At 37.9% G+C, this 16,404-nt stretch overlaps 1 protein-coding gene across 3 annotated transcripts in view; it reads left to right on the top strand.

The window, feature by feature from the left end:
* The window catches only part of STK33 (serine/threonine kinase 33), a 192,084-nt gene that overhangs the window by 102,976 nt on the left and 72,704 nt on the right, over window positions 1–16,404 (top strand). For 2 of the 3 annotated variants that reach the window (XM_040258431.1, XM_040258433.1), the window contains exons 2-5: window positions 4,825–5,219; window positions 6,520–6,633; window positions 9,318–9,431; window positions 14,218–14,322. In XM_040258431.1, coding sequence (XP_040114365.1) covers window positions 4,995–5,219; window positions 6,520–6,633; window positions 9,318–9,431; window positions 14,218–14,322 — 558 coding nt within the window. In that variant the 5' untranslated portion in view covers window positions 4,825–4,994. The remainder of the gene's footprint in view (window positions 1–4,824; window positions 5,220–6,519; window positions 6,634–9,317; window positions 9,432–14,217; window positions 14,323–16,404) is intronic. The other variant, XM_040258432.1, reaches the window with a different exon arrangement.

Genomic DNA, 16,404 nt, shown 5'->3' on the forward strand with positions numbered 1-16,404 from the left:
CACTTGAATAGGACACATTTTTTACTGAATTGACTTGTCTGTTAGGTTCCTTGTAGACATAGTGTTAGCAAAGAAAGCTAAAAATTGCTTTTGGGGAAGAAAATTGTAGCTAGTTATATCTCATAAAACCATTCTTGTGTTCATTTTCGAGGAAATTACTGTAAGTGTATCTTGTAGGGCCAGTGTGTTAAGAGACCTTTTTATGCTGAAATAAAAACTCAGAGAGTTTCCATATCAGAGTTGTTCCATTGACTTGTTTTACTCCTGAAAATAAAATGAGAATCTAGCCAAAGGAAAGCTCACATTTGTTAAACACTGACATTATTTGACCTTATTGTATTTATTTACATTATGTTTAATACTATGCATGTCCAGTCTTTGGGGACACAAAGAAACTATTACATTAGAAGTTTCTTTGGTTTCCTAATATGTTTTTCTATCCAAAGTCCTGTTTACATGTAATTCCATGGTTCTACATAAGAAGAGCTATTCATCTTTGTATTTACATAAAGATAACGCGAGGTTTGCAATACCTGATTCATTTTATGCCCCTAAAATATGAATGACATCATTTGGCCCACTAGACAGTAGATTTATTTTACTAACAAATCTTTCAGATCAATTCATAAGTGAGAAAGAAATAAATGTGAGTAAATGTTTGTTCTATTTTGGTTTTTAAGTTAAAATAATTAGAATTCAGCCAGCCAAAAAGAAACTAAATTCAAAAGCCAATCCTTCTCAAGAAATTTTGCATACAGCTATTCCACCTATTGTTTTAGCATTGCTAGGGTAAGAAAGTAGAACATTACTTTGGCAAATGTAACAGTTGGTAAGCTGGGAAGCAGAAATGAAGCTTGTCAGTGAATACCAGGAACTCCTATATTTTCTGAATATAGCTACCAAATACTTCTAGGGCAATGGATGTGTCAGAAACTGGAGCGAGAAAGTACCTGGAAGTCTATGTCAGCGTCAGTGATACTGTGATAACTTGACATTGAGAGACTGAGGGAGAAACTAAAGGAAATGCTTTCTGAACTGAGCTAAGAAAAATACAACTATTTTTCAATCCACAAAATAAGCTGTCTTAGAAATGGGAAATTTAATATTTGAAGATTCTCTTGAAAGTTTGTGGATATATATATATATATATAATATAGTAAATATATGGAGAAGAAAATGGCAACCCACTCCAGTACTCCTGCCTGGAAAATTCCATGAACTGAGGAGCCTTGACAGGGGCTCCTATCCATGGTGTTGCAAAGAGTCGGACACGACTGAGCAACTTCCCTCACTAATATAGCAGGATTGGGAACACGTGTATACCCGTGGTGGGTTCATGTTGATGTATGGCAAAACCAATACAATATTGTAAAGTAATTGGCCTCCAATTAAAATAAATAAATTTAAATTTTAAAAAATGATTGTAATAAAAAATAAAAGGAATAGTAAAAAAAAACTTGATGGATATGGTAAGAATGCTTTTAGGAGTACTGTTTATAATGAAGGAGCTTAGCTACATTTTAAATAAACCTTTACATTATTAACACTTCTTTCAGTTTCTTATAAAAAGTACTATAAAATCAGTATTCTTAATGCATGCATAAAATAATGCCTTACATATCTGATATGGGACTTTTCTACACCTGCAGAGAGAAAGCATTATTTTTTTTCTAAACAGAAAGGCTGTTATTTGCAGATCTACTCTGCTGCTCTGAGTCATTGATGGTTACAGGCTTATATATTTAACCTGGAATGCAAGCATTTTCTTCCAAGGCCTAAAGTTAAATCATTTTTCAGTGTGCATAAAGGTACATTCTGAGTTTTGTTTGCCTTGCTACATATACTTGGAAAACAAGGTCAAGCATTTGTTAAAATGTGTGTGTGTTGGCATCAGTTGCATTCTTTTTTCCCTCTGCCTGTCTGAAGGGTACCCTTGATGTACCTTTTCCAGAGCTCACCATTATGGGTTTTAATCACATCAGTAGGATTTTTTGTACTGCTTTGGTGAAAGGTCATACTTATTGGGCTGACTTGCCTATTTATTTCTATCTAGTAATCTTAGAATATGCTATTACCTAGGATAAAGTTAAATACAGGCACACCATTTAGGATTTTTGCATCTCTTCACAGAAAAGATTGGTGTGTAAGAGCTCCTCTGTTTTTGAGAACACTGCCATGATCTGATTTTGGTTATTCTAACTGAATGAAACAAATTGGATGGCTTTCATTGCTGTGAAACAATTTGTGTACTTAGTCACTTAGTTGTATCCTACCCTTTGTGACTCATTGGCCTGCCAGCCTCCTCTGTCCATGGGAATTTTTAGGCAAGAATACTGAAGTAGGTTGCCGTTTCTTTCTCCAGGGGATCTTCCAGACCCAGGAATCTAACCGTGTGTCTCCTGCATTGCAGGCAGATTCTTTACCCACTGAGCCTTCGAGGAAGCCTCTTGAAACAATTTACATATATGGAAATCATCTGTTCCCTAAAAGTAGGAAGGAACTTTGATATAGAATTTCCCAAGTGAAATGATAAATGCTGTGAACAAAAATAAAGCAAAGTAAGGGGACAGAAGAATGGCCTGCTGTTTCAGATGAGATGGTTAGAAGAGGTCTCTCAGATGAGCAGAAATCAGTATGAAGTGAGGGAGCAAGCCATGCAAATATCTGAGGAAAGTGCATCCTAGCAGAGGAAGCAAGGGCCAAAGCCATGAGAAGGCACTGTGCTTGGCATATGCAGGGAACAGCAAGGAGACCAGTGTATTTAGAGCAAGGGAGAGAATGGAGAGAGAAATCTGAGAAGGAGTGAAGGTTCCGTTTATTTGGAGCCTTGTAGGCAAAATTCAACAGAACCTACATTTCTTTTTCATTTCTGTTCATCTTAAATTTTGTTTCTTAATATGTTTTTCTCTTTCTTTGATTTGACTGCTCATGTAGTATATTTTTTGTTCTTTCTTTTTCTATTTTTAATAAAGTTTTAAGAATAAAAGGTTTTCTTTAACTACAACTTTGCTTGCATTCTGTAAGGTTCATGGCCAGAAGTCAACTGCAAGGGATGTGCAGAAATGGAGGATTTTAATTAGCATATTGCTATCCCAGACAGAATCAGGGTTTTGTTAATAAGGAAGAGTGGGGGAATAAATAGTGGATAAACTACTAGCGATATCTTTCACAAAATCCTTTGGGCCTGGAAGATTTTTCTATAGATTCCCATGCTATACAGACTATTACAAAGCTTCGTGAGATGGAAGGATAGCCAATTTATTTTATAAAACTGCCAGAATCTTGTATCAAAACCTGATAAAGATGAGTGAAAAGGAAAATTAGAGACCAGTTTAAGTTATGAATATAACTCTGAAAAGTCAGAATACAAACATTTCAATTTTTCAGCACTTTGGAAGAATCATCCATCATGATCATGTAGGGTTCATAACCAAAATGCAAGAGTGCTTTAATATTAAGAAAGCTTTTAATACCATAAAACATACCAAAAAATCAAATAAGAAAAATATAATCACGATAGGTAAAGATTTGATCAAAGTCAACCCTTATTTCTGATTAGAAAACCAATCTTAGATAACTAAAGCTAGAAATGTATTTCTTTAATGAAATAAAGATATCTAGCTCCTATTCTGGTCAAGTTTATTCCAGTTCAAAGAACAAAGGTATATTCTATATATCCCCAGCCTTATCAATCTATGACTTCAAAATATACTTTCAAGTAATATCTGAAGTAGGATGGCAGAGAACCATGATGATGTACTCCCAGTTACTTCTGGAAGTTTCTTAGTTTCTTTTTCATGTGCTGCAGAACACATCCCCCCTCATTCCTAAACTCACATGTTTCCAACTTGCCACTATACATATAGCTGCAATAACTGGTTAGGTAGAATGATGGGCATACCTGTTCACTCAGGGAAAAGTAGCACACACTAGTTCCTATTTTTCTATTTGAGAGTAAAAATGAGGATAATTCTGATATTGCCTTTGAACTTTTAGCATTAGATAGCTTTATAGAATCAAATTATCTACTCCTTTGTGTAGTGTATGGTATGGATTTGGGGCATTCCAGGTGACTCAGTGGTAAAGAATCTGCCTACCAATGAAGGAGACACAGGTTCTCAATCCCTAGGTTGAGAAGATCCCTGGAGGAGGAGACGGCAACCCACTCCAGTATTCTCGCCTGGGAAATCCCATGGACAGAGAAGCCTGGTGGGCTATATAGTGCACGGGGTATAAAGAGTCAGACATGACTTAGCGACTGAGCGCACAACAACATGGATTTACTCTGATGATGTGTAGACAGAGGCTCATTAACTTTTGAAATCACAGTAATGTGTGTTTTATACAAGTATTTTAAAGCCTTTTTAATTTACCACAACCCACCTTATGAAACGCATTTTATATTGTGACCAAGGGTACACACACACTCACATGTTCTATACATTCAGAACTATGTAATTTTTTTTAAGTTTCACAAACCATACCAAGGAGCTATGCAAAATACTCTCATATATTTATCTATTTTATTCCACTTTATTTTAAAAAACTTGTATCAACCCACCAAATTTCCTTAGACCACACTTTTTAGCAGTTCAGAAGGTGATTCTTTGGGCTGTTAAATAAATGTCTGGAGTTCAAGGAGTCAATTCTGGAAGATGAGAATGTACTGTTTTTTAGAAATGTATTCTAATTTTGTTGTAAATATTAACTTTTCATGTATAGGCAGGATGCTTTTGGTGCTAGTTGCTAGTTTGTCTTTGATTTCTAGGAGAGTGATAGGCTAAGAAAGAATTTTCTAAATGGAGATTTCTTTTCTTCCTGCAGCTCTCATGTGTGACTGGAAGTGGAGTGCATCATTAACCTAAGGACCTCACCACTTGGAAGTTACAGTTTTCACCACCAGCCTACCTTTTCCTTTTCGGTCTGGTTCTTTTCCTCAAACAGCAGAAACATCTTTCTTTTAATAAAGTTGCTTTTGTTGCAGAGTTAAGCAAATGGCTGATAGCAGCTGTGGTAAAAAATCCACAAAGTGCCCCCACTGCTCATCTGCTTCTCAGAAAAATGCACTTTGTACATGTTCTTGTAAAACAAAGCTTTCTCCAATGTCAGTGGTGGAAATGTCACAGACATCAAGCACAGGCAGTTCAGAATTTATATTTTCATCAGAAAAAAAAAAAGAAAAAGGAGCCAGCAAAGATGTTACCTCTGGAAAAGATTCGGTAAATATTAAAGATTCCACATCTCAACACAAGTTGATGTCCCATTCCCTAATCCCATCCCTACATTCATCCTTATCCATGGGTCATTGCCTTCTTTACTATTAAGGTAACATTTCTTTCTTACAGAAGAGGTAAGAAAAATCAGTTGATAATTTCTTTCATTCTGTTAACCAACCACTGCCGCAAATTAATGATTTCCCGGGATTATAAATAATTTGGAATGTTATTCCAGCTTTTATTTAAAAAATGGTTTATATGGAAATTGATCGGTTTTCAAATTGAATTAAACCTGAATTTGGGGGTGTTTTCTTCAGCTGATGCAGAATGAGATTTATGATTGTGGTTAAATACAGGGTGGTTATTATTTAAGACAGTTCCTGGTTATCTAGATGGAATATCAAATATGCCTTACAAACCTGATTTGCCTTAGTTACAGTCTGGGAATATGCAGTTGGACTGGTTTGGGTATGTTTGCCTTTATAGAAAAGAGGCACTCTGGAAGATTGTCATTGATAGAGCATAAATTTGGAGACAGAGAGCAGTAAGTTTAAGAAAAGTTATGTTATCAGTCCTCAAATTTACACCTTTTTCAAATTTTCACTCTAAACTGTTATTTCTGAATTGTATTATGGTATAGTTATTGCTATATAGATGTCTCTGAGTGAATTGTTGCTATGTTATTTTCATTCAAAGCATATTTTGTGAATGTCTGGTCAGTAATTTCTTGTGTATAACCTATTTGAGATGATTGTTATGTCTTGAAACAAGAGAGATTGAGAAAACTGTGAAGTTGCCTTCTCTTGTGATTTTAAAGATTTTAAGTCCTGATTTATCTTCTGTGCAGGTCATCATGTAGAATTGCCTGGATTCAGGAGATTAGATTGAATAACTTCTTCAGGCCTCTTTTAGCCTAATGAGTGAATGAATTATATAGGGCTTTGAATTTGAAAAAGGCGATAAACTGTCTTGTATACAATAAATATCTTGACACATACTAAAATTTTCCAGATTATCTAAATTAGGGTTCTTACTTTGTTTGATCTTCCTGGTGGCTCAGACGGTAAAGTGTCTGCCTGCAATGTGGGAGACCCAGCTTCTATTCCTGGGTCAGGAAGATCCCCTGGAGAAGGAAATGGCAATCTACTCCAGCACTCTTGCCTGGAAAATCCCATGGACGGAGGAGCCTGATGGGGTCGCAAAGAGTCGGACACGACTGAGCGACTTCACTTTCTTTCACTTCACTTTGTCAACAAGTATATTGTATCTTAATGTTAATATTAAAATTTCTTTTTGGTTCAAGCCCTCAAAATCTTCAAATGTAGAGAGAAAACCATCTCAACAACAGTGGGGTCGGGGCAACTTCACAGAAGGAAAAGTTCCTCACATAAGGATGGACAATGGAGCTGCTATTCAGGTATATAGAGGGCAAACTGAAGCTACTAGAACATTTTCAGATTTATTCTAAGTCAACGTTCATGACAAATGTGATGTAAAAAGTCTGTCTGTAGGGAAAGAAAAGAAGAAACTTAACCATTTTTAAGATTGTTGAAGTCTTTACTAAAGAAACTGTGGACTAATTTTTTTCTGTTGTAGAGATGTAACTTGACTTGCATAATTAAGTGGAGGACATTTATTAGATAAAATGAGAGCATTTGGTCTCCAGGTCTTGCCGGTTGCTGAGGGCAGTTGTGAAATCTTTATATAGACCTATTTGAGAGGAAGAGAGAGACCAGATGACTTAGATGGTTTGGCTGTTCACTTCTTTGATGACCAGTAGGGAGGCCAAAATTTCCCTCGTGGACTTGCCCATTTTTCTCCAGCTTGTGATTGAGTGAATACCAATATTATTCTTCTCAGGATTCTAGTTCTTATATGCAAACATGACTTAAATTTAATGCCATCTTAGAAATTAAAATGTGTTCCTTTAATGCTAGACTGAAGGAACTACAATAGGAACAACTACAAGAGGAAAATTCCATTAATGTTAAATAACTTTGAACAATTGTTTTAAAAAATATTTAGCAATTTACTTGAAGTGATCAGAAAAACTTTCTAAGAAACTCTGACCTGAAAGCTTAAATCTTCCCCTGTGAAAGATTTTGTTAGGTCTTACAAAATCTTACAAAAGACCTGCATTTAAAAAAAAAAATCCACAAATTTACTGTTTTAAATTTGATCATAAGAGCTTTTGTAAAACAAAAATGTATTCATTTATCAGCTCTCTCATTCATTCCTTGATTGGATTATGGGAAAAATTCTCAATTTTCTTTCTTTTCTTTGCCTTTGTTCTCCCACATGCTTCTCAGGAGCCATCTCTTTCATACCATTTCCCCTTATGTTCCCAGAATTTTAGCTCTGGTCTCTGGCCCCAATGTCATTTTGTCTTTTTTCTTTTAACTTAAGACTGTATGACTTAAGTAAAAATTTTCTCTCTTGAGTTACAAATGGTGTTGTGCAGTCACTGTCGTGTCTGACTCTGCTGGACGGCAGCGTGCCAGGCTCTGTCCTCCACTATCTTCCAGAGTTTGTTCAAATTCATGTCCATTGAGCCAGACATGAGACAAGCAATAAGAAAACAGGAATTATGTTTTATTCATCTTTGTAGCCCCCAAAGTATTTATCACAAGAAGATAGCTAAGAAAAATCTACATGTTGAAGCTGAACATTTTTCTTTTCTTCTTTTTTCTTTCCCTTTCTATGTCTTCCCTTCTCGCCCTGTGTCTCTTTCCTTTCCTTGGTTCCTCTCTTCTCTCTCCTCCCTTCCATTTCTTCCTTCTCCTTTTTCCTCATGCACTAAGCATGACTATTTTGCCTTCAAGGTTTCAGGCAGGCTTTTTAAAGGATGAAAATGAAACTCCTTTATAAGGTGTTTCTAGACCATCTTGGAAGGAAAAAAATGAGTCCAAATATTTGTAAGCAAGAGAGTAAATAATAGTGTTTGAGGACCAATGCACACATGTTGAAAAAATTCAAAAGGACAATCACCATGGTGCAGAGTTAGGCAGAAAAGCCCTTTGTGAAGGAGGTAAGTAATTAGTTGTAAAAGAAGATGTTCTTTTACAAAAGTCAGAAAGGAATGTAAGCAGGAGAAAATATGAAGTCTAGCAGTAGCTTATCAGTTGCAGGGTGCAGATGAAAGTAGTCACACAGGGAACCTGGCATCTCTAAGGCAGGCTCTAAGAAGTCTCCAAGAGAGACTTCCCCCAGTGACATTAGCTCAGGGGTTCTCTTCTGTTCTAATCTCTGGGCATAATGGGTCTAGAAACTCTTGTTAAAGTCCTGGAGTTGATTTAGATCAGGGAGACTGACTCTCTCCAACCAAATTCACAAGAACTGAAAGTGTAAATGAGTTACCTGCTTGTTATTTTACAACATGAAATGGAATGCTGGTGTTGTCAAGACCAGTGCATTCTGTTTTTGTAAGCAGGAGTGAAGTGATAAACAGAAGGATCCTTGGTTTGGGTAATGTTAGTATGGATGGTTTTAATTTTTTTTAAATGCTTATTTATATTAAAAACTTTAATATAAATATAAAAAAGGATTTATATGATCCTTTTCCTAAAACAAAACAAATAAAACAACAAAAATGATTATTTAGTAGAAACAATGAAGAGAAAGGTTACCTGGTAAACAGGAAAGCAGTTGTCTAATGGTTAATATGTGTTGATTTTATAGTATAGTTCTCAGAGTTTGGGAATAATTTTTTGGACAACTTATTTTATACAAACAGTATATATCAATATATTTGTATACATGTATTCATAGTCCGTTCTTTTTCTTGTGAAGACATTTCTTTAATATTATAGTTTATGAGAGTTTCATTTTTTATATATTTGAAGTTTTCCACATTTTCTCATTAGGATTTTTATGGTTTTTCTCTAAAGGATATTTATAAGACTCATCAAAACTTATTTTTGCTTAATTAAGATGTTTTTATTAATACTGAAGCAAATATGTGGTGTCGGTGCCTTCTATTTGATTTTACCCTGGAGCACAGTCACTCTTCCCTTGGGTGGATGCCTGTCAGTATTATATGTTCATTTGTCATACCTGATGAATGGCAGAGAAAGACAAAAGAACTCTTATATTTTTATCTAGGAAATCTATACCTTTGGAAGAATACTGGGACAAGGGAGCTTTGGAATGGTCATTGAAGCCATAGACAAGGAAAGAGAAACTAAGTGGGCAATTAAAAAAGTGAACAAAGAAAAGGTAAGGCTTCTTAGCATCACACTGAGGGTGCAGTTCTACTGCAAGGTCGGGTAGGCAGTACAGTTCTTCACACTAATACAGCTGACCCTTAGGGACAGACCCCGGGCTGTTGCCCTGGAGAAATGTGGGTATTTCTCTAGCCTTCTGGGCTTCCCTCATAGCTCAGTTGGTAAAGAATCCACCTTCAATGCAGGAGACCCCCGTTCATTTCCTGGGTTGGGAAGATCTGCTGGAGAAGGGATAGGCCACTCACTCCAATATTCCTGGGCTTCCCTTGTGGCTCAGCTTGTAAAGAATCTGCCTGCAATGTGGGAGTCCTGGGTTCGATTGGGAAGATCCCCTGTAGAAGGGAAAGGCTTCAGTTCAGTCATGTCCGACTCTTTGCGACCGCATGGCTTGCACACAACATGCCAGACCTCCCTGTCCATCACCAACTCCTGGAGTTTACTCAAACTCATGTCCATTGAGTAGGTGATACCATCCAACCATCTCATCCTCTGTTGTCCCTTTCTCCTGCTTTCAATCTTTCCCAGCATCAGGGTCTTTTCAGATAAGTCAGCTCTTCGCATCAGGTGGCCAAAGTATTGGAGTTTCAGCTTCAGTATCAGTCCTTCCAATGAATATTCAGGACTGATTTCCTTTAGAATAGACTGGTTGGATATCCCATGCAGTCCAAGGGGCTCTCAAGAGTCTCCTCCAACACCACAGTTCAAAAGCATCAATTCTTTGGCACTCAGCTTTCTTTATAGTCCAACTCTCACATCTGTACATGACTACTGGAAAAACCATAGCTTTAACTAGATGGACCTTTGTTGGCAAAGTAATGTGTCTGCTTTTTAATATGCTCTCTAGGTTGGTCATAACTTTCCTTCCAAGGAGCAAGCGTCTTTTAATTTCATGGCTGCAGTCACCATCTGGTGTGATTTTGGAGCACTGAAAAATAAAGTCTGTCACTGCTTCCACTGTTTCCCCATCTGTTTGCCATGAAGTGATGGGACCAGATGCCATGATCGTAGTTTTCTGAGTGTTGAGTTTTAAGCCAACTTCTTCACTCTCCTCTTTCACTTTCATCAAGAGGCTCTTTCGTTCTTCTTCGCTTTCTGTCATGAGGGTGGTGTCATCTGCATATCTGATGTTATTGATATTTCTCCTGGTAATCTTGATTCCAGCTTGTGCTTTACCCAGCCTGGCATTTTGTATGATGTAGTCTGTGTATAACTTAAATAAGCAGGTGACAATATACAGCCTTGACGTACTCCTTTCCGTATTTGGAACCAGTCTATTGTTCCATGTCCAGTTCTAACTGTTGCTTCCTGACCTGCATACAGATTTCTCAAGAGGCGGGTCAGGTGGCCTGGTATTCCCATCTCTTTAAGCATTTTCCAAGGTTTGTTGTGATCCATACAGTCAAAGGCTTTGGCATAGTCAATAAAGCAGAAAAAGATGTTTTCCTGAAACTCTCTTGCTTTTTCTATGATCCAACAGATGTTGGCAATTTGATCTCTGGTTCCTCTGCCTTTTCTAAAACCAGCTTGAACATCAGGGAGTTCATGGTTCATGTATTGCTGAAGTCTGGCTTGGAGAATTTTGAGTATTACTTTACTAGCGTGTGAGATGAGTGCAATTGTGCAGCAGTTTGAGCATTCTTTTGCATTGCCTTTCTTTGGGATTGGAATGAAAATGGACCTTTTCCAGTCCTGTGGCCACTGCTGAGTTTTCCAAATGTGCTGGCATATTGAGTGCAGCCCTTTCACAGCATCATCTTTCAGGATTTGAAACAGCTCAACTGGAATTCCATCACCTCCACTAGCTTTGTTTGTAGTGATGCTTTCTAAGGGCCCCTTGACTTCACATTCCAGGATGTCTGGCTCTGGGTCAGTGATCACACCATCGCGATTATCTTGGTTATGAAGACCTTTTTTGTACAGTTCTTCTGTGTATTCCTGCCACCTCTTCTTGGGGCCAAACCATGATGGAGGTAATGAAGATAATGGCAACTTCCTTCAAAAGGTCCCATGCGTGTACTGCTACACTCAGTGCCCCAACCCTGCAGCAGACCATCACCAACCCATGCCTCTGCCGGAGACTCCTGGACATCCTGGACAAGTCTGGATCAGTCTCTTGTGTGGTCACTGCTCCTTTTCCCTCGGTCCTGGTGTGCACAAGGTTCGGTTTGTGCCCTCCAAGAGTATTTCCCCAGTCCTGTGTAAGTTCTGGCAGCTCTGTGGTGGGGTTAATGGCAACCTCCTCCAAGAGGGCTTATGCCATACCCAAGTCTGCTGCACCCAGCCATACCCAAGGGATATGCTACCCACTCCAGGGAAAGGCTACTCACTCCAGTATTCTGGCCTAGAGAATTCCATGGACTGTACAGTCCATGGGGTTGCAAAGAGTGGGGCATGACTGAGTGACTTCCACTTTCACTTTCTTTCTTTTACCAGAGTTAGTTGAAGATGAGGGCTGATTATCAGTATATGTAGATGTAGGGTTTTTGTCTTAGTGAGCATTAGGTCCCGATATTCTCTCCTGATGTGGTTCTGATATACTTTGCCCTATCCAACCAGTCCATCCTAAAGGAGATCAGTCCTGGGTGTTCATTGGAAGGACTGATGCTGAACCTGAAACTCCAATACTTTGGCCACCTCATGCAAAGAGCTGACTCATTGGAAAAGACCCTGATGCTGGGAGGGATTGGAGGCAGGAAGAGAAGGGGACGACAGAGGATGAGATGGCTGGATGGCATCACCAACTCCATGGACATGAGTTTGGGTGAACTCCAGGAGTTGGTGATGGACAGGGAAGCCTGGTATGCTGCAATTCATGGGGTCGCAGAGTCAGACACGACTGAGTGACTGAACTGAACTGATCCTCTCCTTTCCTTTCATTCATTATTTCCTCATTGATAGCCAACTCTGTTTGTTCATCCTACCAGCTCTTTCCGTTTGAATCACTTTCTTTCCAGCTCTCTTCTGTACTGTTTACCTTGTGTCCACTCTGTTTCTCACTTTAGATTGCACTGGAGTGACGAATGGAGTGGGCTTCTCTTTAAGGGAGAATCCAAGTCCTCAAACTTTATAACTGATCACTTCATCAACTTGAAAACAATTTCTGTGCTTGAGGAAAAATAAAAGGCAACATTACCATGGTGTTTTTTTCTTGGGTCTGTGATATTACATTTACAAAATGAAATAGTAGGTTATATGTATTCTTTAAAAAACGAACAATAGGAAATTACATATCATTTCTCCCTAAAGTTTAATAAAGTAACATTAACTCTTAATAAGGGGAGATCCAGAGTCCTTCCAGAAATCCCTAGGATTAACTAAATGGGATTTCCTTTGTTTCTTTGGTGTCAGATAGGGTTAGGCTTAGCTTTCAGGGTTATATAGTCAATTGCTTGCAACTGTAGGAACTCAAATTCTTGCACATAGATTTGATGCTGAGATTTTTCAGGACACCAAGATAGTAAAATAAAATTATATAGTCAGTATATGAATTGGACAATATATTACTGCATTAAATATAGATAAACCATTTGTGGTAGGAAGTAGGAATAGGCTTGAGATGAATTATTAGGAGAAATTGTGACATCTGTCCATGTCTATTCTCTACAGGAATTTATTCCTCAAAGTCACTATTTCTCTTGATAACTATAAAGTTATTTCTCCTCAAGGATTCATCCTCCATGGGTGGGGCACAGTGGGTTTTCAGTTTCCTATCACTCTTGAGATGGTAATGTTTAAAGGGTAAAGATACTTAGAAGCAGGGAGGACAGTAGGTACAATTTTAACTAGGTAAAATTTGCCTTATGATCAATCTCTTTCCAAGTCCTTCAGGAACTACTGTGTCTCTTCTAACTTTGGGGGAGGGGGTGGGTTAGGAGGAAGGAGGGAGGAGTAAGAGCTTTGTTATTCCTTTCAGGGATATTTTTATGTGAATGAGGACAGTGTTTATTCTTGAATGATTACGGTAATTTAGATATCAAAAGGGATGATGACTGGGGTGGTGGTAGTGCTGACAAAGGTGGAGAAAGCCCTTCCCGAGTATCTTAGATGATGGTGTAGTCAATCAGTTACTTGCACCCACACCTGACGGTCTGGTCAGGTATGGTTAAGGATTTCACCTAAGGAGGTAATTTGGAGTTAGGTTGGTCTGAAGGCAAAAGTCTCCATCTCCATCTCCATCTGCATTGTGCACTCTCTCTCTTTCTCTCCTGCTCTTTCTCTCTCTATCAAATTTTTGAGGACTAGGAAGTGATATAATGCAGGGCTAAGTGTAAAATCTCAACTGCCTATTGTTTCCTTTTGATATGTATATAAATGTAATGGAAACAAAGCAAGATAAAACAAAAACATTTTGTTTTACCAATAACTGACATTTAATGAGACAGATGCCTTATATCCATTTTCTAATTGACATCCCTAGAAAGTAGATTTTGTTTTTATTATGCTACCATCAAAGGATCAACATAATTTTGAAGGAAATACCAAAAAGCATATTAAGAGCTGCAATAATTTTGTGATGTGACAGAGACCATGTTGTTAGCTAATTTATAGAAACCGTCCAAGAAACAGATATGATTTGAGGCTGAATTATCTCTTAAAATTGGGCAAAGGAAAGAAAGGGTATATGTTAATCTTATCATGCAGACAGGTTGCATATTATCTTTTGGAAAAGGAACTTTCTGAAAAAAAAAAGGAAAAAATATAAAATAACTCTAACTTTTGTATTGAGGTATGTGGTAATGAAATTCTTACATGAAATCTGTATTTCCTCATCATCTAAGGCTGGAAGCTCTGCTGTGAAGTTACTTGAACGGGAAGTGGACATCCTAAAAAGTGTGAAACATGAACACATCATACATCTGGAACAAGTATTTGAGACACCTAAGGTAAAGCTGGGCTTCCTTGGTGGCTCAGAGGGTAAAGAATCTGTCTGGAATTTGGGAGACCTGGGTTCAATCCCTGGGTTGGGAAGATCTCCTGGAGAAGCAAATGGCAACCCATTGCAATATTCTTACCTGGAGAATTCCATGAACAGAGGAGCCTGGCAAAGCTTTATCAGGTGCTGCATTCTGAAAGTTGTTATTTTTACAAAATTCATATCATCCCCTTGAGAAGTAGTCTCTTTGGGACACAGTGGCTCATGTCTTTGGCATGAGTCTGTCACACCACTCTGTCAGTGGAGATTGATGAAAAGCGTTCTGGAGGACGTTTTATTGTTGATTGTATACTTTGGTGTCTGATGATTAGATTGACGTCTTCAGTGATATTTCTGGTGGCATGTTGGGAAAAAAATGAAACAACTTCAGATATAACCCAGAGTGATCAGAGCTTCCTTAGAAGTGGCTTTCCTTTTTGCTATGGTCCTTGGCTCTGCATTAGAGTCCCTTGGATTAGTGTCATAATTCTGCAAGGTTAACTTCATAGTAGAGTTGGTATGGTTGTTTGCCATTCTGCAAAAGCTGTTTATTGCCCATGAGCCTGGGTGTTTCTCTGCTAGGAGGTAGTATGATATAGCGGTTAGGTGTGTTAGGTCAGATTGCCTATACAGTTTGATCCTGGATCTACCACTTATTAGTTGTGAGACCATGGACAAATTACTCAACCTCTCTACTTAAGTTTCCTCATCTGTAAGATAGGTTTAATGATAGTTGTTTTTCAGTTGTTAAGTCGTGTCCAACTCTTTGAAACCCCATGGACTGCAGCATGTCAGGCTTGCCTCTCCTTCACTATTTCCTTGAGTTTGCTCAAACTCATGTCCATTGAGTCGGTGGTGCCATCCAACCGTCTCATCCTGCGTTGCCCCTTTCTCCTCTTGCCTTCAATCTTTCCCAGGATCAGGGCCTTTTTCAATGAGTTGGCTCTTCACAACAGGTAGCCAAAGTAATGGAGCTTCAGCTTCAGCATCAGTCCTTCCAATGAATATTCAGGGTTAATAGTATTAACCACATTTAGTTGTGGAGGGATTAAGTGGGAAAATGAGTATAAAGCATATGTCTCATTGAATGTTAGCTATTTGTTTCCTTTGCCAGTTTATAAGGCAGCAGTAGTCAGTTTGGGTTATGCATTGTGCTTGATTCATTAGGAGTGCTTGATAACTAGAGGTGACAGTTACCTTTACAGGAGGCTGTAAATGGCAATAATGCCAAAAGCCTTCTCTGGTTTTCTAGTCTTAGAGTTGTGACTTACTTTATCCTCAGATCTTCTTAGAATAGTTTTGCCCTTTATCACTGGTTTTAACCAGTTTGATTGTGTTGTGCCTTAGTGTAGCTGTGTTCATGTTTCTTGGCTTGGGGTTCATGGAGCTTCTTGGATCTGTGAGTTTATGGTTTTCATAAAACTTAGGAACATTTGGCCATTATTTTTTCTGCCTTGAAGGACTTTCAAGTACACATGAGATTGTTTGATATTTTCCAAAGCTTACTGACTCTCTATTCATTTTTTTTCAATTTTCGTTCTTTCCTTATTGAATTTAGCAGAGTTTCTATTGTGATATCTTCAGATTCTATAACCTTTTTTTCTGTAACATCATATATGCTGTTTATACTTTCTAGTGGAAATTTGATTTGTGTCATTTTTGTATCTTCCATGTTTCTACATTACATGCTCACTATTTCCTCCTTCTTCTTAAATATAGTTTTAATAACTTTTACTGCCCTTTTCTATTAATTATATCATGTGTGCCATTTTTAGGTCCATTTTAAGTGACTGATTTCCCCCACTTCATTATGTTATATTTTCCTGCTTCTTTTTATGCCTGTTCATTTTTGATTGGATGCTGGCTAATCTTTTATATTCTTACAGCTATTCTTGAGCTTTATTCAAGACATAGTTGAATTATTTAGAAATAGTTTGATACTTTTGAAGCTTAATTTAAACTGTTTGATGGCACCACAGAGCCTTTGGTCTGGGCTAATTTTTCCCTAAGTAATGAGGTAAGACCCTTCTGAGTACTCTGCCCAGTGTCCCAT

Source organism: Oryx dammah, unplaced genomic scaffold (genome assembly GCF_014754425.2).
Source record: "Oryx dammah isolate SB20612 unplaced genomic scaffold, SCBI_Odam_1.1 HiC_scaffold_17, whole genome shotgun sequence".
Classification (NCBI taxonomy): Eukaryota; Metazoa; Chordata; class Mammalia; order Artiodactyla; family Bovidae; genus Oryx; species Oryx dammah.